The sequence below is a fragment of the Capricornis sumatraensis genome, chromosome 2 (genome assembly GCF_032405125.1).
Source record: "Capricornis sumatraensis isolate serow.1 chromosome 2, serow.2, whole genome shotgun sequence".
Lineage (NCBI taxonomy): Eukaryota > Metazoa > Chordata > Mammalia > Artiodactyla > Bovidae > Capricornis > Capricornis sumatraensis.
In genome coordinates, this window is record NC_091070.1 from 212,254,806 (window position 1) to 212,281,732 (window position 26,927).

General features: G+C 52.0%; 1 protein-coding gene across 2 annotated transcripts in view; it reads left to right on the forward strand.

Annotated features, from left to right (window-relative positions):
- Positions 1 to 2,748: 2,748 nt before the first annotated feature.
- CSMD2 (CUB and Sushi multiple domains 2) overlaps positions 2,749 to 26,927 on the forward strand; it is a 678,038-nt gene continuing 653,859 nt past the window's right edge. For both annotated transcript variants that reach the window (XM_068966215.1, XM_068966217.1), the window contains exon 1: positions 2,749 to 2,947. In XM_068966215.1, the coding sequence (XP_068822316.1) occupies positions 2,749 to 2,947 (199 nt within the window). The remainder of the gene's footprint in view (positions 2,948 to 26,927) is intronic.

Consider the following 26,927-nt stretch of genomic DNA (forward strand, 5'->3'; position numbering starts at 1 on the left):
ATCAATCTTTACCTTGTCCAAGTCTCTATCCAGGCTTCGGGGTTCAGCCCAAATCCTACTTCCCTCCTTAAATTAGCCTTATGATCCCTTAAGTCCAAGAAAAGCTTATTGTCTTGATGTGCCTTTGTTACTATCTGTAACCTGGAACGTGACTTTTCCATCCTGGCAATCAACACGGCCCCCACTGTATGGGCTGGTGGGGGGTTTCCAACTCTGCCCCACATCTTCCCAGGCAGGACCACACACTGTGCATCTCTGCATTGCCCACAGTACAGGCTGGCACAGGGCCCAGAGCTCAGGAGGCCTCAGGAAATGTGTGTGGACGCAGATAGATCAGAGAGAGGGAGGAATGGCAGAGGCAGTCGGGAGCTGGGCGGGTGTCAGGGATTAAAAGGGTGCTCCTGCCCCCAGCGAGGAGGATGGCAAGTGTCCCGTTGCCAAGGAGGCTTCTGGGGTAAACATCAGCTGTGGGTTGCAGCAGAGTTCTGGGGCTGAAAAGGGGGTGGGGGAAGCCTACTGGCCTGGAGCCCCAGAATTGTAGAACAGCCCAGACTCTTTCCTGACCAGCTGCGGGATGCCGGGTGGATTCTGCCAGCCCCTATTTTTTTTTTTGGAAGCGGACTCCTCCTGCAGGGGAGGAGAAGGCCCAAGTTTAGGAACCAGGGCTCCCCTCCTTCCCCACCGCACCCCAGGGAAGAGCCCACCAGCAGAACCCCCACTTAGGGCCCAGCCAGTCCCTCCCTTCTCTCCAGCACTGGCGCAGGCTGGAAGGCCAAAGCTTGGCTGGTTGAGTTGAGCCCTCTCTTTGGGGGGCTGGGCCTGGACAATGGGAAGCGACAAGCCCCCCCGGCCCGCCGCTCCCGGGACATAAAGCAGGCCTTTCACTGTGGAGTTCGGTCGGTTCTTGGCACCCAGCGAGGCGGCGTCGGGAGGGGCGAGAAAGCCAGCGCGTTTAGGGGGTGGGGAAGGGGCCCGGAGATTCTGAGGACGCTCACCGGACCTGGGCCCTTGGGGCTGGCTCCCCAGCTGCGGGATGAGCTCATACTGGAAGCCGGAACGACGCAGGGTGGAGGAGGGAGCCGAGCATCGAGGGAGCTGGGAGGTCGTGGCTCTGGGGAGCAAGTTTTGCGTGGGGGACAAGGGCCAGCATCCACTCCTCCGGCCCTGCCGGCCGCTTTCCCTACTCGGCTCGTCAGCCCCGAAGCCCTTTCCACGTTCTTTCCCGGGGAATTCCCACCGACCGCGGGCCACGGACGCCCGGGCTCGCAGATGCTAGAGCTCAGGCTAGCCACCCCTTAGAGCTAGCGCAGCCTCTCCCGGGGGCCTCGGGCAAAGCAGGTGGGTGCCCAGCAGCTAGTGCCTTTTCACCTGGCCCGCCGGCGGGGGCCTCGTCCCCAGGCTCTGCCCTCCCTGGTCCCCCGCCCCTACCCCCCCACTCCCAAGCCACCAGCGTCTGTTCCCTTTCGCGGAGAGTTTGGCGTAGACAGCAAAGGAGCCATCGTGACTGACGGAGGAGCCTCGGAGAGACGAGACGGAGACGGCGACGGAGTGGGGGTGGGGGATGGGGGATGGGGTGGGGACCGGCGCTGAGCCCTTGGGGCCTGGCGGCCGCGGCGGCGGAGAGGAGGTGGGGAGGGGCTCACGCCATTGGGAGAAACTCGTCTGGTCTGGGGCCAAGGCTGGGAGGGGGAGGGTAAGAACGAGAAGAAGCCGGGTCCTGTTATTTAATTTGAGGATAAATTGTACAAGTAACTCTTGCACCGTCTTTCTACCAAGCTCACCTTCAACCCCCCACCCCCACCCCACCCCCACCCCAGCAGACAAACTCAGTCTTCCCTCCAGCCCGAGATTTTTGCCTTAGGGTAAGGGAAGGACCGTAGGGAGCCGAACCCGCGGGTTCGCCCACCCCCGCCCCCGCCCCATCCGCCCCCCAATTCTTAATCCTGGGTCTATGTACACACACCCTTCTCCTGGGATGGGGTAGCAGGCTGCTGCCAATGGGGCTGCTAAGCATCGCCCACCGCCCCAGATTTCAAGTTCAAAGCCGCCACCCAAGATCAGCTCGTGAGAGCTGTGACTTGGGGAACTGCATCCTTCTTTGGTTACCTTTTCCCAGACAGTATTCTAATTTCCAAACGTGAAAGAGCCGTGTGTGTGTGTGTGTGTATGTGTGTGTGTGTGTGTGCGCGCGCGCTCGCGCCAGTGTGTGAGTGCCTGTGTGTCAGTATCACCGTGTGTGTGCGCGCGCGTGTGTATGGCGGGGGTGTGTATTAATGGTGATCTTATAAATGGAGACGAAAGAACTGAACTTAAAAGAAACTGGTCAATTGTAAAACAAACAGGAATAAACAACCCTTTAGATGTAATTTGTGGTTTGTCTGGAGGTGGAGGTGGCGCTGAAGAGGAACACCCACCCCCCAATATTTTCTTATTTGCTGCGCCTCCACCCCCAGCATTTGGAGCGGCGGAGAAGCGGCTCCGGAGTGATTAATCCGGGGATAATTCACCCCCACCCCCCGCCCCCCCGGCGCGAACCCCGCGAAGCGGGATTGGAGCGAGTCATTTCCGAGAGCGCAGCGCGCCTCTCCCCGGCCGGGCGGACACTTGGTTCATTCCAGCCGCAGAAGCTCAGGGCTCCCTCGTACCGGGATTTTTTCCTAGCAGAAAAAAAAAAGCTCCAGAGCTCTCCTGACCTCCTTTCTCCTCGGCGGCGAGCGGAGCCTCTCCCTCGGCGCTGCCGGCCGCGCCATGCCGCGCTCGCGGGGACGAGAGCTGGGGCGCTGCGGCTGCCCCGCGGGGAGGGCTCGCGCCGAAGCCGAGATTTCGGCGCTCGTGCCGGGCGCCGGGAGCCGCTGGGGCCGCCAGCCGCCGCCGCCGCCGCTGCTGACGCCGCCGCCTCTGCTGCTGCTGCTGGGCTGGGGGCTGCTCAGCGCCTCGGCCGCCGCGGGTAAGTCCGGCCACCCGAGCACCCCACCCGAGCCCTGAGCCCACCCATCCCCGACCCGGTCCCTGTCCCTTCCTCCGCCCTCTCCTTAACCTCCCGCCCCCCTCAACGCCCAACCTCCTGCTCAGCCTCACCTCGGTCGCCCCCCGTTCACCCCCATCCTCAGCGGTCCTCCGCGCTACCCTCACCCTCCCTGCTATCCCCAAGCCCAGCCGCAACTTGACCGGATCCGGCCGGTGTGGGGGGCCTTGGGAGACAGACATCCCCGCCCGGCGTTGCGGGGCACCCGGACCGTGGCTTCAGTTTCTTCAGGCTCCCAGCCCCCAAGGCGCCAGGCTTTTCCCCGATAAACTTTCCTGGAGCCCTCCCCGCCTCCCAATCCTGGTTGGCACACCCGTCCTGGGGGGCTGGAGAGGAACGGCGCGCCCCCTCCCCATTCGCGCGTCTACTGGGTCTGCCCTTCCCTGCCCCCGCCCATTTTCTCGCCACGGAAGCCCGCGCCCCCGCCGAAGCCGCCCGGAGACTGCGGCCGCCTCCCCCCTTCCCCAAGTGTCCCCCTTCCTCGGCGCTCTGCGCTGGGAGCGGGGGGTCAGGTGGGCGGGGGTCCCGAGCTCGCCGAGCCGGAGGACTCAGGTGGGGGCTAGAGGGTGCTGAGAGACGGGCCAGCGGGGGCGGGGGCTGTGCCCGGGGGCGGGGGAGGGAGTGTCGCCGCCAGGCTCCGCGCCGCCACCTTCCCCGCGGTTCCCACTCCGCGCCAAAGTGCCCTTTCCCGCGCCCTGCTGCAGCCCAGTGCCGGGGCTGCGGCAGCGGCGGCGCGGGCGGCGGGACCTGCTCCTGGCGACCGAGTCGGGGAGGGGGACCGACCTGGCGGGCGCGGCGAGTCCCGGAACTTCGCCAATATCTGGCTGAGGCTTGCGGACCGGGAAGGCAAGCGGACCTTCGAGAGAACCCAGTCCCCAGTGAGGATCACTAGCCTCAACTAATGCCATCCCACTTTTGCCCCCTGCTCCCCTCTGAGGCTCAGCTCTAGCCACAGCCTAGAAAGTTCTGCGTCCCCGGGTGGGGACGGGTCCAACCGGCGATGCCTGGGGCCGCATTTTCATTTAGCCAGGAGGCTGACACCCACGGTGTGTGTGTGTGGCGGGGGGGGGGGGGGGGGGGGGGTGGGTGGGGGGAGACCCGTAACACCTGCTGCCCAGGCTTTGACTGAGGGCCTCTACGGCCTGGAGCCGTGTTGGTTTTCTGTTTATTTATTTTTTAAACCACCGATTGAACCTTTGAAAGCTTGGCTTCGGCCATCCGAACCTCCAGATTCTTCTCCCTTTTTGGAAAGTGCGACCCTTCCTCGGGGAGCTCTCTGGTCCACGCTGGGCTCCAGCATCTGATGAGCCGGTCTCCGCAGACCGTGTCGCCAGCTCCTTAGCACGGAATGATAGGGTTGCTGGTGAGGAAGGGCGCCCGGAGCCAGCCCTAGCTCTCCCATCCCTACTTGACCGGACTTTGTCAGTTTCTCCGAAGAGTCATAGCCGCCGACACCCAGAGAGGGGCGCCCGCGGCGCGCGCGCCTAGGAGCTCAGCCCTCGTGCACATCCACACCCACTGGGTGGCTGCGCGGTTCACAACGACGCCGCTGGTCACCCAGACTTGCCACATGAGCGGTGGGGCTATGGCTGGGCTGCTACCTGGCTGTCAGGCCTCTCAGAAGTGTGACCAGGTGCAGCCCCGGCTCTGGCTTGGCAGACCTGAGATGACCCTTCATACGATCCAGCTGTTTTTCCAGCTAGATTTGTCCCTGCCCTTTGGGCATGCCATGCCCCCAGGGAAAGAAAAAGGCCAACTCACCGGAGCTTGCACTCTTGGGCTGTGCTGGAGAACTGTTGGCATGCAGCTCTTGGGTCGCCAGAGAAGTTGGGGGTGGGGGTGTTGAGTGGCTTGGGGGAGGGGATGCTTGCTCTCTGGCCCGCCTGCTCTGGCTTCCCCTGCTTCCAAATGCATTTCTTTTTAAACCCTTCCCGCATTTAGATGTGCTGCTGGCCTTGTGAGCAGCAGAGATTTGGAAACGGACTCGGTGACAAATGATGGCAGGATTTGGCACATTAGAGGGAAGCACATTTATTTTGTGTTCTCTTCACACTGTTGACTTTAAAAGACGCTCAGGACTGGGCTCTCTCCCTTCCTTGGCCCAGTGATGACTGGATGAAATGAGTATGGGATTTGAAAGGGGGAACCTCCTTATCTGCCTTTAACTGACCTGATCCTTTCAGCCGTGCCCCCACACTTAGCCCACCCCCAGCCTCCCTAGAGACCCTCCAACCCTTGTCCTCTCTCTCCCTATAATAGATCAGTCACTCTCCTGCCTTTTGTTTCCCCTGAACAATTTAACTGAAAACAGGCCAACCTGGCTTCTTGGTCCTGTTGACCTTTCAGCTCCCGTCCCATCTTTCTGATTTATAAGTCAACTCTCTTAGAATGGGTCTTGAGCTCGCTTTCTGTGCCACTGTTCACTCCCTGCTGTCTGGCTTCTGTCCCCAGGACTGGATTTCTCTAGGAAAGATCACCGCCGACCACCCTAATTGCCAAACCCATCAACTTTTCCTTTCTCTTCCTTTACCTCTCTGTGACTGTGAACTCTGGATTACTCCTTTGAAAATTTCCCTTCCTTGGGCTTCTGGGACACCGTGCTTGGCTGGTTTTCCTCCTACCTCTTGGCTGTTCCTTCCCAGTTTCTAATAGTAGCACTTATGCCCCTCCTGAAAATCTGGCTTCCTGCGGTGTTCCATTTCTTATGCTTTTCCTCATTTCCTCTCACTCCTCCCTGGGTGAGCTCATCCAGGCCCATTTCTTCCTTTGCCACACTCTGAAGCTTCCAGACAGATTTGCCCTGCCAAGATGCTTCTCCCGATATATGTCTGTTGGCTTCCGAGCCCACGGAAGCTCTGGATCTAGACAGCCTGCATATCCGGCTGACTCTTGGACATCTTCACCTGGATGTTTCTCTTCCAAAGGAAACTCATTAGCTCTGCACCCAAACTCCAGTATCCCCCATGGAGGCTGCTGGTACCTGTAGCCTCCCAGTTACCCAGCCAGGAACCTTAGGATCATCCTCAAATCCATCCTTATCCATCACTTTCTGTCAGTTTCATTTCTCTCAATTGTTCTCAAACCCAGCTACTTTTTTCTGGATTAAGCAGCTCTGAGCACTGAAAAGGCTGTTATGCTTCCCATTTCCTTAATAAGTAATTTAAAATAAAGGCAATGTTAAACCGTAAATATGAGACATGCCTACAAAGTTCTGATTTTTCCCGTGCTAACCACTTCATTGCTTTGAAAGAAATCAAACGTTATTAAAAAAAAAAGAAGAAGAATTTTCCCTGCTTTGCCTCTTAAAAACTGGAGCGCTGGCCATCCCCATGGAATCATATTCAAAGGAGTTATTCATCTGCCTCTTGTGGGGAACTGTGAGCTCCCTGAGGGCAGGGCCAGTGCTTTATTTCTCCTGGCATCCCCAGCACCCAGCTCAGGACCTGGCATAGAACTGGTGCTTGATAGATGGTTGTTAAATTGGCTGATGAGTTTTAAAAATATTTCTTTTGTGGACAGTTTTCTAGGGTCTGATAAGGCTAAATCAAGAGTTTTAGGGATCAAAGAAGCCAGCTGGTTTGCAGAGGTGATGAGATGGCAAAGACCTGTTCTGCAGTTGCTTTCCCTCCAGAACCAATGTCAGAGATTGATGAGATGGCTCCTTAGGTTCTAGAACCAACACAAGGACATGCCCTGAGCATGCACCCTGCCCACCCCGCCCAGGAAAGGCAGTGATGTATAGGTTTGAAATTCCACGTGTGATTAAGCTGTGGGTTTATGGTTTTAAAAAATAAGCTGACCGTAGCAGAGAGTTGACCGTCTCTTGGGCTGGTGACAGTGTCGTTTTGCTCAAGGTGAGCATTGTTTAAGGAGATGTGGAATGGCATTAGACAACTGGATTGCCAGAGCTTGGACACTGCAAGGTTTGGGTGTGTCTAGAAGAGTCCAGCAGGTGGCTTCAGAGACATCAGCTCGCCTCAGGCATCTCACCTGCCTCTCTTTTATCATCGTTGTCATACCATCAGGATTAAGGGACGCTGAGGGCTCAGCAGAGCCACCTGTTCCTTGCTAGAGAAGTAGCTGATCTTCAGACCTCCCCAAGGTTCAGGCTGCCCACCTGCAAAAGGGCCAAGTTATCACTGCATTGTGGAAGGGATTAGAAAAACCAGAGATGAAACAGACTCAGCATATACATATCCATTGTGCCCATGGCGTGGAAGATGGGCCTGGAACAAGAACACCGAGGACAAAAGACTCTGCTAGGAAGTCTGTATTCTCCTCCGCTCACCCTGCTCAGAAAACTTTCTGGGTACCCAGGGGAGTGACGCTAACAGCCAGGGTCCGCTGAGTCCTGATGGCAACCCAAGCACTTGCGTGTATTAACTCGACCCTCACAGCAACCCAGTGAGGCTGGCAATATCATTCTCCCTCTATTATCCATGAAGAAATAGGTTCAGAGAGGACACATAACTTAGGCACATAACCAGTCAACCAGGGATTGAACACAGGTCTGCCTGATCCAGAATCCTTCACTGGCAACCACGCTGATATCTGGGGTCTAAGGAGAAATGCTACAACCCGGGAAGCCTTCCACACAGCTGGCCTGTCTCTGTCCTGCCTTTCCGTCTGGGCTTGTGCATCAGTGATGCTCTGCTGCTTTGGCACTTGAGGCCCGGATCCCAAACTTCCAGCCTCTCAAGCAGCTGTGGTCCGTCCATCTCTCTCACAGCTCCTTGGGGATGACTGCAAAGTCATCCTTGATTTGCTTCTAGTCCCAGAGTTCAGTTCCTTTCAATTGAACTCTGCTGTGAGCTCTCACAACTCCCCAGGTTGTAAAACCCTTCGTATCGTAAAACTCATCAGGACATATTGGAATTTCCTGTTTAATGAGACAATGTCCGCCTTTATTCCCTAAGGCTCTGTGAACACACAGCACAGAGCAGACACTCAGTCAACACTTGTTGAAAGGATCAGAGGCAGGCTCTCTAGAGCCCAAGTTTCTCTCGTTCTCTCTGACTGCACTCTTGGACTTTTCCAAGGCAAGGGGCTTGGAGGAGTGGGAAGCATTGAAGGTGTATCCCTGTGTGGGAGACAGCGCCAGGTCCTTCTGCATATTACTAATAATAACTCTCTTTTACTGAGTGCTGGCTAAGTGCTTTACAGACATTACTATTCAATTCTCACAACAATTTAGGTGCTATAATATCATGTTTGAAGAGGCTGAGACTCAGAAATTAAGCAATTTGGCCAAGGTTATAGAGCAGATAGGAGAGGAAGCAAGACTGAACCTCAGAGCCACCTTGACTCTAGGACTCACCCTTTTAATTCATGGAAAGATCTGTCACAGTGTGGGACCTGCGGTTAGCACTCAGTGTTTTATATGTTAGATGCTGCCACCACTGCTGCTGCTGCTACCACTGTCTTTTGGCTTTCTGCACCAGCCTCTTAGAATTGTGAGAAACAGGTCTGATTCTGTACCACTCTAAGATGCCATTAGATGCATCAGCAAGAGTCTTTCTTCTTGTTCCTCCCACTGAAGCACGCTCATTAGAACCTGGCCTTCTCGTCCGTCCATCAGCCCAGGTCATCATATCTCTTCCTGTGCCGTATTGTGCTTAGTCGCTCAGTGGTGTCTGACTCTTTGCCACCCCTAGAGGGCTGAATGGAGAAGGCAGTGGCACCCCACTCCAGTACTTTTGCCTGGAAAATCCCATGGACTGAGAAGCCTGGTAGGCTGCAGTCCATGGGGTTGTAAAAGTCGGACACGACTGAGCGACTTCACTTTCACTTTTTACTTTCATGTGTTGGAGAAGGAAATGGCAACCCACTCCAGTGTTCTTGCCTGGAGAATCCCAGGGACAGGGGAGCCTGGTGGGCTGCCGTCTATGGGGTCGCACAGGGTCGGACACGACTGAAGCGACTTAGCAGCAGCAGCAGAGGGCTGAAAAGGGAAGGCTCTCTAGCGCCTCCTAGAGGTTGGAGAGCATCACTGACATTGCCTTCCTTTGGTTTCCCTCTTCGTGGTGTGCATGCTGTCTCGCTTCAGTCCTATCCGACTCTTTGTGACCCTATGGACTATAGCCCATCAGGCTCCTGTGTCCATGGGGATTCTCCAGGCAACAGTACTGAAGTGGGTCGCCAGGCTCTCCTCCAGGGCATCTTCCCACCCAGGAATGAACCCATGTCTCTTAATATCTCCAGCATTGGCAGGCGGTTTCTTTACAACTGTGGAAAATTCTGAGAGATGGGAATACCAGACCACCTAACCTGCCTCTTGAGAAATCTGTATGCAGGTCAGGAAGCAACAGTTAGAACTGGACATGGAACAACAGACTGGTTCCAAATAGGAAAAGGAGCACGTCAAGGCTGTATATTGTCACCCTGCTTATTTAACTTATATGCAGAGTACATCGTGAGAAACGTTGGACTGGAAGAAGCACAGGCTGGAATCAAGATTGCCGGGAGAAATATCAATAACCTCAGATATGAAGATGACACCACTCTTATGGCAGAAAGTGAAGAGGAGCTAAAAAGCCTCTTGATGAAAGTGAAAGAGGAGAGTGAAAAAGTTGGCTTAAATCTCAACATTCAGAAAACGAAGATCATGGCATCTGGTCCCATCACTTCATGGGAAATAGATGGGGAAACAGTGGAAACAGTGTCAGACTTTATTTTCTTGGGCTCCAAAATCACTGCAGATGGTGACTGCAGCCATGAAATTAAAAGACGCTTACTCCTTGGAAGAAAAGTTATGACCAACCTAGATAGTATATTCAAAAGCAGAGATATTACTTTGCCGACTAAGGTCCGCCTAGTCAAGGCTATGGTTTTTCCTGTGGTCGTGTATGGATGTGAGAGTTGGACTGTGAAGAAAGCTGAGCGCTGAAGAATTGATGCTTTTGAACTGTGGTGTTGGAGAAGACTCTTGAGGGTCCCTTGGCCTGCAAGGAGATCCAACCAGTCCATTCTGAAGGAGATCAGCCCTGGGATTTCTTTGGAAGGAATGATGCTAAAGCTGAAGCTTCAGTACTTTGGCCACCTCATTCGAAGAGTTGACTCACTGGAAAAGATTCTGATGCTGGGAGGGATTGGGGGCAGGAGGAGAAGGGGACGACCGAGGATGAGATGGCTGGATGGCATCACGGACTCAATGGACGTGAGTCTGAGTGAACTCCGGGAGATGGTGCTGGACAGGGAGGCCTGGCGTGCTGCGATTCATGGGGTTGCAAAGAGTCGGACACGACTGAGCGACTGAACTGAGCTGAACTGAGTGCCCCCTGGGATATGGCTTCCCAATCTCTCTGCTCTACCTGCTACGGATTTTCCATGACAACAGGGGAACATCTGGGTGAACCTGCAAATGCAGGGTTATCTCAGAGTTTTCCGCCTTACAGAGACACTGTCTCAAGATTCAGTGACTTTAAACAGAATTTGGCTTCCCCTTGGGCCCACAGAAAGCAAACGGTAGGCTCTACAGTGTGGGGAATTCTCAACTAGAAAACGATGGTGTGTTTCTTAAGGCTCTTCCCTAGTTCTTGTAAGTTAAAGGAAACATGAAGCTCATACTTATTTCCTTTCTGGGCTCGGGAGCTCAACTCCCCTTTCATACCCCATCTTTAAAGATGAGATACTTTTTTTTTTTTTTTTGCCTGTACAAATTCAAGACATAATAAGAATTACATATTCTTTTTAGAGCATGCTTTTGATTCCCTATCAATAGAGTAGGCATTTTGGAAGTTTGAAAAAAATAAGGATAAGATTCTATATATTTTTCCCCTCCTCTATCCCAATATACACTTAACTTTTAGATCTCCGGGGTCCTTTGGCTTTTCTCATGTAGTTTCATGTGACATGAAGAATGGTCATACCCTGTGTGCCTTAAGAAATGAGAGCTTTGGCCAAGCAGGAGATGGGAGGGGAGTAGATGGAACGCAATATCATGGAGGTGGGACTGAAGAGACAGGAGGATTTGAGATGGACTGGGGTGAAGTAGGAAGGAGTGAGTTGTGGTAGGGTCAAGAGTAAACTGGGATGTGTTGGGATGGGATAGAGCGGAAGAATTGGGATGGACTGGGATGGGTGGTGGAATGAAACGGAATAAGATTGAGTAAAATATGATGGTTTGAAGTGGGATTGAGTGGGTGAGATATAGAGTGTTCAGGAAATTGACTGGGGTAGGATAGAGTGAAGTGGGAAAGATTGACTCAGAAGGGACTAGGATGGGATGGGATAAGATGGGATGGTGGGGTTGGATTGGGGTGTAGTGGGACAATCAGAAAGTGGTAGAGTGGAGTGACTGTGTTGTGGTGGGATGGAGTGGCTTGGGTTGGGTGAGTTGGAAGGAAGGACTGCGAGATGTGACGGGAGTGTATAGCCAGTTGGGTGGGCGTTGTGAGGAAATGGGAAATTAAGGAGGGGACCAGAAACAACCTAACCTGCCTCCCGTTATTGTAGCATCTTCATCTTCCTTCCCAGAGCCCCTCAGTGCCTCATGTGCCTGAACCCTGAAATTCGAGCAGATAGAAAGTCCCCCTTATCCCTTGGTTCCACCTTGGTGTAGATCCTAAAAGGGTGCTGGCCCCACTGTCTACTGTTAGGGGTCAATCTTAAGGGAGAAAGTGGGGGTCCTGCGTAGCCACCACCATGAACTCTATCAGAGAAATGTGCTAGCGCATGGCAGGAGCCCCAGGGCAGCTCATGTCAAACCCAGCATCAGAGAAAGGTACTGTGCTCACCACAGAGCTGGCGGGGTGGCTATACCCACAGAAAGCAAAATTCTGGGTGCCGTAGGGGGTCACTTCTCTGATGTCCTCTTTTGGGAGGCCCCCTCTCCGGAAACTGCCTTTCACTTGCTCCCTATTTGTTTCTTATTGTTGGAAAATTTTTAAACTGAATTGATCTCTTAGGGGATGTCAGTTTTATCCTTGAAAATCATCATTATAAGGAACTCTTATGATGCTAAAAATAATGTATGTATAGTTAAATTACTGACAGCACCAGAAACTTATTTGAGAATCTTCTGTGTGGTCTGGAGCAGAAAATAAGGGTTCATATTACGGCACAAATAGCCTTGCTCCCTGCCCATGTCTCATTTATACTCAATTAAGTGCAATTATAATCTAGAAACCTCAAAAAATTTTGTGTCCATCTTCTTGGCTTTCAAATAGGAAATAGAATAAGGTCCATTATTAAGTAGGTACATCTATTTATTGATTGAAAGAAAGCAAGTGTGACAGTTGTAACTTGAAAGAGAGAAAGCAGAGACTTTGAAAGTTAGACCATTTGAGATACAAGTGAATTATCAGAGGATGTGCAGGCATTTTGTGTGGAGTGATTGATGGTCCTTTCTGAGATGAGCTAGTGTGGTAGAGTCGACTCAGGGCCCAGGAGGTTTGTGTGTGAGCTGCTGCCTGACTCTCCATTCCAGCTGGAGTCTTACCACCTCCTGGCCCTCAGTGCTCCTCCACTGCCGTGTCGGGGGTGGGAGCCCAGGGTGGAGAGAGGCTCAGAGATTGGCTGAGGGTGGTGATGGTGTGTGGGCTCTGGCACGTTGTGCGTCCGCTTGTTCAGTCGTGTCCGACTCCTTGTGACCCCATGGGCTGTAGCCCGCCAGGCTCCTCTGTCCAGGAAATTCTCCAGGCAAGGATACTGGAGTGGGTTGCCATTTCCTACTCCAGGGGATCATCCTGACCCAGAGATTGAACCCGCGTCCTCTGCATCTCCTGCATCGGCAGGCGGATTTACTTATTTATTTTTTTAACCATTGAGCCACCTGGGAATCATTACTCAGCAGCAAAAAGGAGGTGAAAGTTTAATGATTTATTTTCAATCCCTGACCAACAAGGACCTACTGTATAGCCCAGGGAACGATGCTCAGTATTCTAGAATGGCCTAAATGGGAAAAGAACTTGGAAAAGAATAGACGCATGTCTGTGGATAACTGAGTCCTTTTGCTGTACACCTGTAACTAACACAACCTTGTTAATCAACTCTACTCCAATATAAACTAAAAATTTAAAAAGAAAATAGAATGTTCCTAGCATGAAAACTGCCACCTCAAGGGTGGCCTCCCTCCTCCCGGGGACCTGTGTGGCCCTGTCCTCCTGGCCTGACCTATGGGAGGTTCACAGCTGGAAGGAAGATGTTCTGGTATATTAATATTTTATATGCTTCTTGAAATTTGGCCTAAGAGTCAGGAAACTAGTTTTTCAGCTTTGGGTATTCCTCTACATATCACTTCTCCTTCTTAGGCCTGATTTCCTTGTCTGTAAAAGGAGGATATTAATACCCACCATGTCTATGTAATGCTGGACTTGGAAGTTGTTTAATCAACAAAACAAGAAAGGTCCAGAGGTTTTTGAACAGGTCACTAGTGTACCCCTCGCCCAGTGGGAGACCCTGCTGAGGGGCCAGGTTGGCTCGGCATCCCAGGGATGTGCGTCTCCCTGTCTCTGCAGGTGGCCTGCCTGGCTGTGCGGCAGCGGGTGGGGGCAGGGGGTGAAGAAGGGCAGACTCGCTCAGCTTCCCGGCCCTGATCCTGAGAAACTGGAAGAGAAGACTTCCCGTCCACTGCTCCTCAGACAATCTACTGCGGTCTCCTCCCAAGCTACCCACCCACCTTGGGGCAGCTTTCCTGAGCTCAGTCTGGGAGAGGTGATTGCTTGGGCTTCATTTTCACTAACACATCCATCCAAGGGACAAGATTTACCCTGAGGCCTTCTAATTCTAGCAAGAAAAATTCCCTGTGTTTGACAACCACTGGGGCTCACGTCTCCTGTGACACTTTGTTCCTAGAAACATGGAAAGAGGAAGAGTGCTTGCAAGGATAGTTTTCCTGCTCATGTGGAAGGAACAGCTGGGGGGTTTTCTGCTCCCTGCGTTTTTCCTTTTTTTTGAGCATAACATGGAATTGACCTACCCTCAGATCATGACACTTTATGATCATCGGTCTGTGAGAGGCTCCTGTCTGGTTTTATTTTTAAACAATTTTTCCTTCCTTTATCCCTGATCCCAAGGCTATTGTTGCCTTCCTCCATCAGTACCAACTCTTAATATATTTTGTGAAAGTGAAAGGCGCTCAGTCATGTCTGACTCTTTGCGACTCCATGGACTTCTCCAGGAATTCTCCAGGCCACAATAGTGGAGTGGGTAGCCTTTCCCCTCTTCAGGGGATCTTCCCAACCCAGGGATTGAACGCAGATCTCCCGCATTGAAGGCGGATTCTTTACCAGCTGAGCCGCAAGAAAAGCCCAATGTATTTTATATATATCTTGAAATATGCATGGAGCCTTATAAAATATGTAGGATTGTTTTGTGTGCCTATGTAAATTTATACAAATATAGTGAACTGTAAATTTCATCCGGTTTCTTGATTTATTTACTTAGTACTGTAATTTAACAGATCTAGCCCTGCTCCTTGTATGTGTCTAGTCCTGACTGTGTTCTGAATTGTGCATCCGTCACGTTTCCTGTATCAGCTCCCCTGGGAACAGACCCTTGGCCTGCCTGTAGCTGCTCCTGGCTGCACTTGCAGTTCTGAAGAGCATCCTCGTACATGCGCTCCTGGAACCCTGCATGAGAATAACTCTGGGCAATACAAAGGGGAGAATTGGGATCCCTGAGTTAGCACGTTAATGTTCTATGTTCTATCATAATGTTTTACAGAATGGCTGAGCTAGGGCTCACTTCCACCAAGAATGCACAACAGTTTCTATCTTCCCATATCATCACCAATACTTAATACTGTCCACCTTTCTAATTTTTGCCATTCTGATGAGTTTAAAGTGCCATCTCACTGTTTGATTTTGCATTTCCCTTATGACAAATGTGAATATCTCTTATATGCTTGTTGTTTGAGCTTCTCTTTTTGTGAATTGCCTAGTCATATCCTTTGCCTAGTCTTTTAATTAGGCTTCCTGTCTTAATTTAAAGAAAAACCTGGGTTTGATTTATAGAAGTTTCTTTTATATTCCAGATATTGCCCTTTGTCAGTTGTATAGATTCCAAATAACTTCTCCCAATCTTCCATCTGTCTGTTTTGTTTATGATGTTTTTCTTTGGACAGAGATGCTTTGTTTTGAGGTAGTCAGATCCATCAGTGTTTTGTGGAAGGCAGAAGTTGGGACATATGGGGGCCCTGATGAGCCAAGTGTCTGGGTGGGCTTGCAGGCCCACCTGGTCCATCCTCCTAGTGGGCTGGTGCTCTGTATGGAGGGCTTGAGGAATCCTTGAGTCTTCCTGTACACACTGGGCTCTCAAATCCTATAAGAGGTCTTTCTCTTGGCTCAAGGCCCTGTGTTTTGGAAGGTGCCAGTTAAAGTACACTTTAATTACTTAATGTGTACCACACTTAGACAATGTGAAGCTTCACTCAGTCCTTCAGGGGGTGTTTTTGAAGCATGTGTGCCGAGCCTCAGCTTTTGAATGCACTGGGGGCTATGGACAAGTTTCAAAGATAAGGGAACATAAGAGAGATAACTATCCAATGTTCATAGCAGCAATGCTCATGATATCCAAAAGGTAGAGATAACCCGTATCTATTAATGGATAAATGGGTAAACAAAATGTGGCATCTACATACAGTGGAATATTATTCAGCCTTAAGAGAAGAGACTCTATATTCTACAACTTGGATGAGCCTTGAAGATATGATGTTAAGTGAAATTGTGCTTAGTCCCTCAATCATATCCGACTCTTTGCAATTGCATGGACTATAGCCCGCCAGGCTCCTCTGTCCATAGAGATTCTCTAGGCAAGAATACTGGAGTGGGTTGCCATGCACTCCTCCAAGGAATCTTCCCTACCCAGGGATGGAACCCAGGTCTCCTGCATTGCAGGTGGATTCTTTACCAGCTGAGCCACCAAGGAATTATCCAGCCACAAAAGAATAAAACCTGTATGAGTCCAGTTAATATGAAGTATCCAGAGAAGTCACATCCATAGAGACAGAAGGTAGAATGGTGATCACTGGAACTAAGGGTTGAGGGATTGAGGGGAATGGGGGCGGTTATTGTTTAATAAGCAGAGCTTATTGTTTAATAACAGAGCTTCAGTTTTGCAAGATGAGAAGAATTCTGGAGATGGATGGTGGTGATGGTCACACACAATGGGAATGCCCTTGACACTCCTGAACTGTACACTTAAAAATGGCTAATATGGTCACTTTTATATTATATGTATTTTGCCCCACACACAAAAGAGAAACAACCACCCAGACTCAAGGGGTAAGGGAAGCTCCTAGAATAAGCGATGTTTAGGCTGAGACTTGCAGGACAGAGAGCAGAGAGCAAACAAAGAGAAGGGGAAAGGATTCCAGCATGGAAACGCACCAGCACGAGCTCTTGGTTGGGTGGCAGTGAGGCATGTTCACGGTCTGGAAGAAGCTCAGTGTGACATGGAGGTCGGCTAACGGAATGAAGAGTCTGGAGCAGGAGCGTGGCACTGTCAGCTAGGTGGGCTGACGCAGGTGATGACAAGGGCGGGTATGGTACCAGGGCACTGCTGGGGAAGGCAGGTCTTGGTGCCCCACAGGGAGAGGTCAGCAAGGAGGAGATGAGGGCATCCTCTGCCTTCCTTATTTTTTCTACCCTGTTCCCCGCCTTCCCAGAGAGGGTAAAACATTTGCTAGAACTGTCCAAAGTGCACAAAGCCCGTGTAATAAATTGTGGATTGTGAATCACAGTTCTGTTGATCCTGCCCCAGTGAGAACATCCCACAGCTTTCTTCAAGAAAGAAAATAAGAATAGTTCGTCCACCTGCTTGGGGATGGCATCGCAGGCCATTTGAACGTTCCCATCTCGTGGAGACACCTGCTGCATTCCGCCTTGTCCAAGTCGTGTGTGCCCCGTGCATTTTCGCCATCCTGCCTTCTCTGTTCCCTCCTGACTCCTCTTCCAAACTCCAGTTTTCTCCTGCCCGTTTCCTTTCCTGCTCTCTCCTTTTTTCCCAGCCCTGTTACTTTCCTGACACCGAGACTCCTCTCTCTCATTGTAGAGTCATCCTCCTCCACACTCCCAGCCTCACAATCAGTTTGAGCTTCCTCCTGACCTTTGACCTTGTTGCCTCTACCCCCTCAAAGGGTAGACCTTTGACCTCTACCCTCTCCCCACCTAGGACCTGCCATCATCTCCATGGCCTTTCCTTTAGCCAGACTTTGGCCCAGCATCTCTGTCAACAAGGAGGATTTTCAAGGCCTTTAGCTGCTCCCATCTGCTTAGGACCTGCAGGCTGGGTCACTGGAACATTCACTGGGCCCTGAGTATAGTGGCCCTGGCTCAGGGGTCAGGGATACAAATAGCATTTACAACCAAGTGCCTTTCCCAAGGACAAGGACATGTTCCCAAAGGCCCAGGGAACTCAAAGAGAATATAGGAGGGGGACGGGCGTCAGGACAGGCTTCACCCAGGAGAATAAGCAGGCTCTCCAACAGTAAGCAGACTTCCCACTTTCACTTTCTTTCCATATGAGGGTAGGGGGTCCTAGGCAGAGGGAGTAGCCTGCACTAAGGCTTGAGGCAGAAAGCTGTGACTGGGAGATGTCGAGTTTGCATCATCATCCTGTCCATCAGCACCACCTTCCTGGAAGCCGGAAGTGGTCCTTTAAGGAGCACTCGGGAGATGCTGAGCGCAGCACACTCCCCTCCCTAAACCTCCTGGCCCTTCAAAGAAAGCACTCATTTTGCAGTTGAGAAAACAGATTTAAAGAGATCAAGTTACTTGCCCAAGATCATATAGCTAGGAAGGAAGAAAGCCTGCACATGAAGTCTGTCTGTCTGCTGCTGCTGCTGCTAAGTCGCTTCAGTCGTGTCCGACTCTGTGCGACCCCAGAGACGGCAGCCCACCAGGCTCCCCCGTCCCTGGGATTCTCCAGGCAAGAACACTGGAGTGGGTTGCCATTTCCTTCTCCAATGCATGAAAGTGAAAAGTGAAAGTGAAGTCGCTCAGTCATGTCCGACTCCTAGCAACCCCTACGAACCTCTAAAACATGTAGCTCCCCAGCCTGAAGGTGGAACCCAGAGAAGATGGGCCTTCAACCATCCACTCCTCTGCAATGATCCTGACCTTGCCCTCGCCCAAGAATCAACAGAGGAAGGGCTTCCTGCTCCCCATCCCGACTCCTTTCCTCTCAGCTGAGCCCTGATGGAGCAGGGACCCCAGATGTGGCCAGATTAGTGCTGCTGTGCTTCAGCAGACCCCCTGGGGGACTGGGAAAGCGTCCTAGCCCCACAGGCCTGCACTCCACTTCTGAACTGCTTAGTGCACGTGACAGAAGGCCCGCTGGTCAGGATGGGCCTGGCAGCTCTGAGCTCCTGAGTCACCGTGTCCTTCTGCCAGTCCCTGATCTGTTAGGTGAGAAAGCAGGACACTCAGGGGAGTCTTATCCTTGACTTCCTTCTGTACTAACTCCTATTATTCCTGATTTGAAGAGCGGACACAAAACACCTAAATGCTTTTGTCCTGGGGCCTGTTGGTGGAAGGCAGCTTCAATTTAGGACAGAGGCAGGGCAGGTAGGCTAAGGCAGGCAGCCAGGTGTGGTCAGGATCAGGGTCAGAGCACACTGGAGAGGAAGCTCCCAAGGGTGGGGCCAAGGTGTCCAGGTTTGTTTCTGGCTGGAGGAGACCCAGCTGCCAGGGGGAGGGGCCTTAACCCAGTGGAGGGGCATTTAGGAAGTCTGTGGGTCCCTGTGAGCTGTCAGGGACTCTGCAGGGAAACCAAGGCAGAGGGCCAGTTATGCAAACAGGGATGCTAAGACAGGAAGTGCTCAGGTGGGGAAGCATCATTCATTTAGCCAGGCGTTTCTTGAGTTTCAGGAAGTGGGGTAGGGACTATTAAATGAGTGCCCTGGGAGAAAAAGACTTCATAATCAGATAAGTTTGGGAAATATGAGGTCCCTGATTTCCAATGTGTGCTCCAAGGCTTTGCCAGGAAGCTTCCTAGAATTGCAGCTTCACTGTCCTGCCTGCAAAGGTCTGTGATGGCCCAGCTCTCAGCATGCAGCTTTCCTGCCTTGTGTCCACATAAAGCTGTGCCCCACTGACAAGGGTTGGGTTCCTTTATTCACCGCTGGGTCCCCAGCACCTAGGACAGTGCCTGGAGCCTGGTAGATGCTCAGTCAGTACTGGCTGAATGAGTGAATGCTCACCAGCTGGTGGCCTGGTCTAGCTGAACCCCGCTGGAAGCCACTTTCTGAGCAGCAGAGACACGGTGTAGATTCCTTCCTGTTTGCTGTTGCTGCTCCAGACACAGCGCATTTCCCAGGTGAAGCACTGCCGAGAGGCTGGGCAGGGAGGTGGTGGGAATTTTTGATGCAGAGCAATGGAAGAGCTGCTCTGGGTCAGCTTGTGTTTCAGGAAGATCCTGGTGTTGCTGGAATCTTTGAGATGGAAGGCATTGTTAAAAATTTAGTATTTTGAGAACTGTTAGCCATTAACACCTTAGTAAAAAAATAAAGAAAAAAAGAGAACTGATCAGTCTGGAGAGATTAGGATCATATGGGGTAGTAAAGGGTAAATTTGTGTGTATCTGGACCCACCCAATGTCCCCAGGCCTCAGATTTTGAACCTAGAAGTTTTTTTGTTTTGTTTTTTAACTGAATTAGCTTGTTCTTGACTCACATTTCCTTTTTTTTTTTAAGGCTGTAGCTAGTAGGTTTTATTTTTGGCTGTGCTGGGTCTGTTGCTGCGCATGGGCGTTCTCTGGTTGCGGTTAGCAGGGGCTGCTGTCTAGTGGTGGCTAGACATTGTGGTGGCTCCTCTTGTTGCAGAGCATGGACTGTAGGGCACGCAGGTTCAGGGCTTGTGGCATACGGGGTGTGCAGCTGCCCCACAGCGTGTGGAATCCTCCCGTCCCTAAACCATGTCCGGTGCACCGGCAGACAGTCTTAACCATCAGAGAAGTCCGGAACCTAGAAGGTAATCTGACCCAGCCTCGTTCCTCTCTTTGCTCTTGATCTGGTTCTTGTTGGCCTCTCCCACTCAGCTTAGTCCTGGCGTATCCTGCCTCCGGCTTCACGTCACTCTGAACCACAGGCTCTATCTCGGGACCGTTCTCATCTCTGGGGCAGCTTCACCCACTTGTCCTCCCAAACACCCGTGTTTCCTACCTCACAGAACGTGGACACGAAAGGAAACAGCTGTGTGAACCTTGCTGCCGAATTCGGGGTGGAAAGCCCTGAGGGTGCCGTGCCCTGCTGCCTGGGAACGTTGCTGCTGTGATGGGCTAATTGGAGACTCCGCTCCCCATTTCTCCAACCCCTCCCTCTTCTGTTTCCTTTCTATCAGCCCAGAAACACACTTTGTTTTCATCTTAAAAACACAGCAAACAACACCCCTTCTTAACTCTGCACCCGCTTCTGGCTGTCACCCTGTCTCTCTCCTTCCCTGCTCTTGCTTCCTGGGAGAGTGTCTGCCAACGTATTTCTCAGCCCCTGTCATCTGCCTTCCACCCTCCCCACTCTGGGCAAATGCTCCAGCCCCGGGTGCCACATGACTTCCTATTTTCCAAAGCCAAGCCTCTCTTTTGGCTTCTAGACCTTTCTCATACTGGCCACCGCCTGCCTCTCACCCTTCCATCTGCCTTCTCCCTTCCTCAGCATCTGACACTGCTTATCACTCCCTCCCGCATAAAATTTGCTCTTGTATTGGAGCGACTGAAATGAACTGAACTGAACTGGTGCTCCCAGGCCTTAGCTGAGCGCTCTTTATTCTACATTCATTTCTCCCTGCGGCTTTATGCTACTCTCCAAATGCTGGTAATCCCCTCATTCCATGTTTAGAGGAAGACCTTGCTTTTGAACTCCAAGGCCACACTCTGGTCCGTGGCCTCACAATCAGCAGGATATCTACCGAATTCTTCCTTTCTGTTGTTACCCGTGTCACACCCCTTACCCTCCTGCAGTCTCACCATCCCATAATTTTTTGTGTCCCATCTCCATGCATCTTCCTGTGCCAGAAATCTAGGAACCATCCTGGAATTCCACCCCCACCCACACCCTTTCAGTCATCAGATCTAGTGCATTCTGCCTCCCAAATAACTCTCCAGCCTCCCCACACTCTCACTAGTATGGCTGAAGTTTAGGCTTTATTTACCCTTTGCTCCTGGACACTTGGGACCTAGCATTCTGGCCTCGGCAGTGGCAACTGTGTGGTCTCTCACAGCCATTCTCATCTTCCTGCAACTGACGTTACAAGGTTTGGTCAGAGAAATACAGGAGAGTGGCTTTCCCTCAGGATGGAAGGGGAAGGCGAGACAAAGGTCAGTGAGAAGTTGGCATTCCCTTGAAGCAGTGGCAGAGACTCTGAGGCTCTTGGATAAGAGGGAGACTGGGGAGGAGTTGAAGCTGATGTGCCATGGATACCTGATCCTGTCACCCACTCCTTCTGGGGCTCGGATTCATGGGGTGGAAGAAAGAGAATGCCAGCTGAGAGGACGGGAAAGTTGCAATTCATTTAGGACAGACCGGGCGTGTGCCTGACACCCCCCAGGGCACAGGCTTTGGGTCTGTTGTGTTGAAGAGCATGGCTCCAGCCTGAGCCCATTGGTGCTGTCCACGTGCCGCTCTGGGGGTGAGTCTTGGGAGCTGAGCACTCGGGACCATCTGCAGAATCGGGACCGGGCCTGGGTCTACAGAGTGCACTCTGTGCCCCCTTTCCCAGCCGGCTCTCAGCGTGAGAACAGCAGACATGCTCTACCCACGATTTTAGGAGGGACGGGGGGCACCTGGTGGACACACTTTGCTTTCAGTCCAGTGCCCCTGCCCACGGGTAAATCACGGTCCAACAAGGGATGAGGAAGGAGCCGGCAGGTGGCAGAAGGAGGCAGGGAGGTCTCCCCTTCTCTGCGGGCTGAAGCTGAGTGGTGGAAGGCAGGGGAGGCTCCTAAATGTCTCCCTCCCCCAGCACAGCCCAACCATGTTATGACTGGGGACACTCCCATTCTCTGAGATCCTCCCAAGAAACTTGTATTTCAAGGTACAGTTTCCACCCGTCTGCATTTGTCGAAAGGAGCACGGATTCGTTTTCCCATTTTTATTCCTGAAAGACATATGTAACTGGTGGCTGTTTCAGGTCTGTTTCCTTGTTCAGTCGCCAAGTCGTGTCTGACTCTTTTTGACCCTCAGGCTTCCCTGTCCCTCACAATCTCTGAGAGTTTGCCCAAGTTCATGTCCATTGGATGGGTGATGCCATCCAACCATCTCATCTCAGGTCTATTGGCCCTGATCAACTGTCTCCCAACATCTCACCTGCCTGGGAACAGTTATGGGGAGACTGTGCCAAGTGGTGGGAGAAAATTCACTCAAGATCCCAGTTCCCTTCAGATCTGCCCATGGACAAAGGCGGGCAAAGTCGCTGCCCGTCTCTTGAGAGCCTCTCTTCCTTTCTGTGTCCCCAGGGCCCCATCCCCTTCCCACCTCCTCTGGCCTCAATCTTCCTTGTTTCTTATTCTCCGAGTGCAGGCCATTTGTTAAATATTCACTTTCCTGACGTGGGCTGTTCTGATCTTCCCCCTGGGAAAAGGCATCCTTTTGGGAACTCACTGTTATTCCTTTATCCAAGGTTGAGGTGCTTCCATTCATTCCCAAATGCACCTCATTGCATTTTCCCTTTCAAAGCAGCAGACAGCCCTGCCAAGGAGCTAATGTTTCTCATGCAGCAAGCAGAGGGGCTGGGAAAACCAACATCCCTTAATTGTCAAGCCTGTGGGGCCCCATGAGGGCCTCAGCTCCACCTCACCAATCAGGATGGACAAAGGGCGCTGTGACCTCACTGAGTGGGAGTAGTTCCAGCCTCGGGCAGACACTTGGCATTTATTTGCCTGTGCATTTTGACTGTGGATGAGTGCAGTTTCCGTTAGGCCCTTTGAAGTATTGAAAATAGCTCAAACTCTCATTAGTGCCTTTGAAGACTCGTAGGGGTCTGAGAACCCCGGGGCAGGGCCCTGATCTTGTCCAATTCCCCCTCTGCATGCTCCTTGCCACACCTTTCTTTCCTTCTCAAGTTTGGAACCAATCGAGTGAAAAACACAAGAGGAGTCAAACGGAGAGATCAAAATGTCAGCACATTACTGATGGAGCTGGTTGGAGGATGTGACTTCAGATAGCTGACCAGATTGGCTTTTTAAAATGTCATTCTTGAGTGGGAGAAACTTACCTACCCATTCAGGAGCACAAGGGAACAACCTGGAGCCTCCCTCATTGGGGCCAGGCCTGTTGGACTAAATTTAGGGAGCTGCAGGGTGGGTAAGCCTGAGCTGGTCTTGCCAAGTTCTCCCTTCAAACTCACTGTTTAGACCAGTCATTCCCCTCCTGCACGGGGAGAGGGTGAGGGGTCAGGGAGACCAGAGGAATGCACCTGTGTCTGCAGGTCTTTGTCCTCTGGGGCCTGGAGTGTGAATGCTCTCCTTCTATGAAGATGGGGGTGGGGCCACCCCATGTTCTCCCACCTGGCCGAGGTGGATCTGGGTCAGAGTGGGTCAGCATCACCTGCAGTTGAGGGGAGCAGGCATGACCTGTACCCTCTCTCAACCAGGGAGGGATGGTCAGAGCCCCACCCACCTTGGGTGCGGCTGTAGATGCCAGCCAACCCTGGAGAGCTTTCAAAGCCCTTCCCCAGACCCAGAGAAGATGTTGACTAAGACATTGATCGTCTGGCCTGCTTATCTCTGTGACATATTAAATAAGAAATAAATTGTTCATTTTTCTTTTCCCTTCATTGTCCCCTGGAAGAGTAGATGGAGAATGTGCTTCATCCAAGAGAATTGTTAGGAAATAGGGCTGCTGTTTAAAATGCCGGTGCTCTGGAGTCAGACTTGATTCTCCTTGGTTAACTCCCTGATAGAAACTGATGTCAGATTAGGGCCGGGCACCATACATTTGCTTTGCAGATGAAGGACCACAGTTGACTGGAATAGCAAGGCAGGGCAAGAAGAGCAGGTGGGGGATGATGGGACAGTTTCCTAGCCTAACAGTAGCAATGCCGAGACTTTTTCCCTTTTGCATGTCCCCTCCTTCCACCTTCCTTCCCTGCCTTCTTTCTTTTTTCCCTTTCCTTCCAGGTATCCAGCCATCCGTGCATCCGTTCAGCCGTGTTGTGCTGAACTCCTGCCCTGTGCTGAATGGACTCTGTGTAGGAGTCTGGTACCTAGACATGGTGGCATGCATGATATTTTCTCCCCAGTCCCACCCACTAAGCTTTCTTTCTCTGTAATGTATCACCACTGGGGTGGATACATGACTAAACATAGCTTAAATGCAGCGTGACGCGCACCGCAGTAGAGCTTAGCATGGGACGGGGATGGGAGTTACGGGAGCACAGAGGAAGGGCAGAAATTCAGCCAGGGCCACCAGGAATGACTTCCTGGATAGATTTTGAAGGTGGAACCAATAGTGCCCGGTGGGGATCAGGAAGACAGAGAAGTGTAGCCCGTGGCTTCTTGAGCTGGTAGCTCTGCTGGTGATGGCCAGGAGGACACTTCTTGGGGTGAACGTGCATAGCCTGGGTGGGACCCTCGTGTGATTCTGACTCTGTGTTGGGCACATCACTGTACCCAGTCACTGGGCCACAAGACCCCACTGAGCTAAGTCATATAGTTATTCCCATTTTGTAGAAATAGAGACTGAGGTTTGGAGGAATGAAATTGCTTGCCCAAAAATCACATAGCAGGTAGACTATGGGGCTGGGACTGTTGCTACCACATGTTACCACCCACACAGAGTCTCTTGACACTGTTTCTACAGCTGTTTCCACCGTGGCACACAACTTAGGATCCCTGGAGAGAGTCCAGATGTGCACTAATCACAAACTTTTTATAATAATAATGATGATGATATTATCTTTATGCCTTCAGTTTCTACTTTGAGCCACTGTGCCAGAGCTTCCCAGGTGGCGCTAGTGGTAAAGCACCTGCCTGCCAATGCAGGAGACATCAGACTTGGGTTCGATCCCTGGGTTGGGAAAATCCCCTGGAGAAGGAAATGGCAACTCACTCCAGTATTCTTGCCTGGAGAATTCCATGGACAGAGAAGCCTGGCGGGCTACAGTCCATGGGATTGCCAAGGGTCGGACACAACTGAAGCGACTGAGCACGCAGTGTGCCAACCACTTTATATTCACCATTGAATAGAAGTCTAACAACTGGCTTGTAAGATAGATGGCATTATTACCCCCATTTTGCAGGTGGGCAAACTGAGGTTCAGAACTAGATGAAAATGTGAAACTACAGGACCCCCGAGCTCATGGTGCTAAGCAGCTCATTATTCACTTCCTCCTCTATGATTTCACACAAGAATGGAGGGAAGGAGCTGTTCTTATCTTGCTCACCCCCGGCACATGTTCCTGCTGCCTTCTAAGCCTCAGTTTCCTCATCTGTCACTCCTGCCTGCCTTGAACAGAGATGGTGGCAGGTTCACCAGGGCCTTGTAAAGGCCAATATCACTGGACTCGTAAGACACTTGTAGCTGAAATGTAGGGCTCTCATCTCAGGGAGGCCTGGCGTGCTGCAGTCCATGGGGTCGCAAAGAGTCAGACACGACTGAGTGAACTGAGCATCTCCCCAGGGCTGGGTGTCTGTCTGGGCAGAGACTGAGGGATTGGAGATGAGCCACTGTGGGCCTCGGCTCCAGGGATGAGTCGTCTGATTGATCTGTCTGATCTGATCATTCAGATGCATCGTTTCTTGGATGTGGACACCCGATAGGGGAGGATTAGAGCATCTTTGGAGGCAGACGGGGGAGGTGGGACAGGATGACCCCTGGCTCTTCCCTAAAGGCCAGGGCAGCACCAGAAGGGGCCGAGAGGCTTCAGGGCTCACGCCAGTGGACCTGGCTCCGCTCAGTGTCACTGAGGTGACAGATGCTGTTCCTGCCTTGAGAAGCTCACATCGCCATGGGGAGGTGTGAATGGAACACATGCTTCCCTTTCTCCTTTCCTTCCCTCACCACTCTCAACCTTCAAAATACATTCCAGATCCACCCCCTCTTACCACCTCCATCACCGCCTGGAGCTCGAGCCGGCATCTCCTTTGCCCGGGCTCCTGCAGACACCCCTCTGCGGGTTCCCTCCTCCCACTCTTGCCAGCCCAGCAGCTGGAGGGAGCCCTATGAGCAGCCATCAGATCATTCATTGCTCTGCACGGAACCCTCCAGTGGTGCCCATCATACTCACAAAGAAGTCAAAGTTCTTTCCACGTTCTTGCTCCTGGCTTCCTCGCTGACCTCATCTCCCCTGAGAACTGCCTGGCTTGCTTTACTTCAGCCAGCAGCTCCCCTGCTATTTGTTAGACAGACAGGCTGTAGGTCAGTGGTCTTGGGCTCAACATTCCCAGAATAGCCACAGGGCTCAGTTCATCACCTTCATCAGCTCCTGCTCAGATGTCGCCTCCTTGGAAAGGCCTCCCCGGATCCTTTATCCACAGCTACACCCTCCTTTGCTCATGCTGGCTTAGGGTTCTGCACAGTCCTTTCAATTGCCTGATGTATTGTGTATGCATTTCCCCCGTTCACTGTCTGCCTCCTCAAGTAAGTTCCAGGAGATCAAGGAACTTGTTGGTTTTGCTCAACTCTAGAGGAGTGTTTTGGGCTTCCCTGGTGGCTCAGTGGTAAAGAATCCACCTGCCAGTGCAGGAGATACGTGTTCAGTCCCTGAGTCTGGAAGATCCCCTGGAGAAGGAAATGGCAATCCACTCCAGTATTCCTGCCTGGGAAATCCCATGGACAGAGGAACCTGGTGGGCTACAGTCCATGGGGTCTGAAAAGAGCTGGGGATGACTTGGCGACTAAACAACAAAGAATAGTGTCTGAACATTGTCAGGACTCAGTGACTCTTTGGGCATGGAGTGAATGGATGTATATAGAGAGAACCAAGGCTGATGGAAACCCAACAGATGGAGCCAACAGCTCCATGTGTGG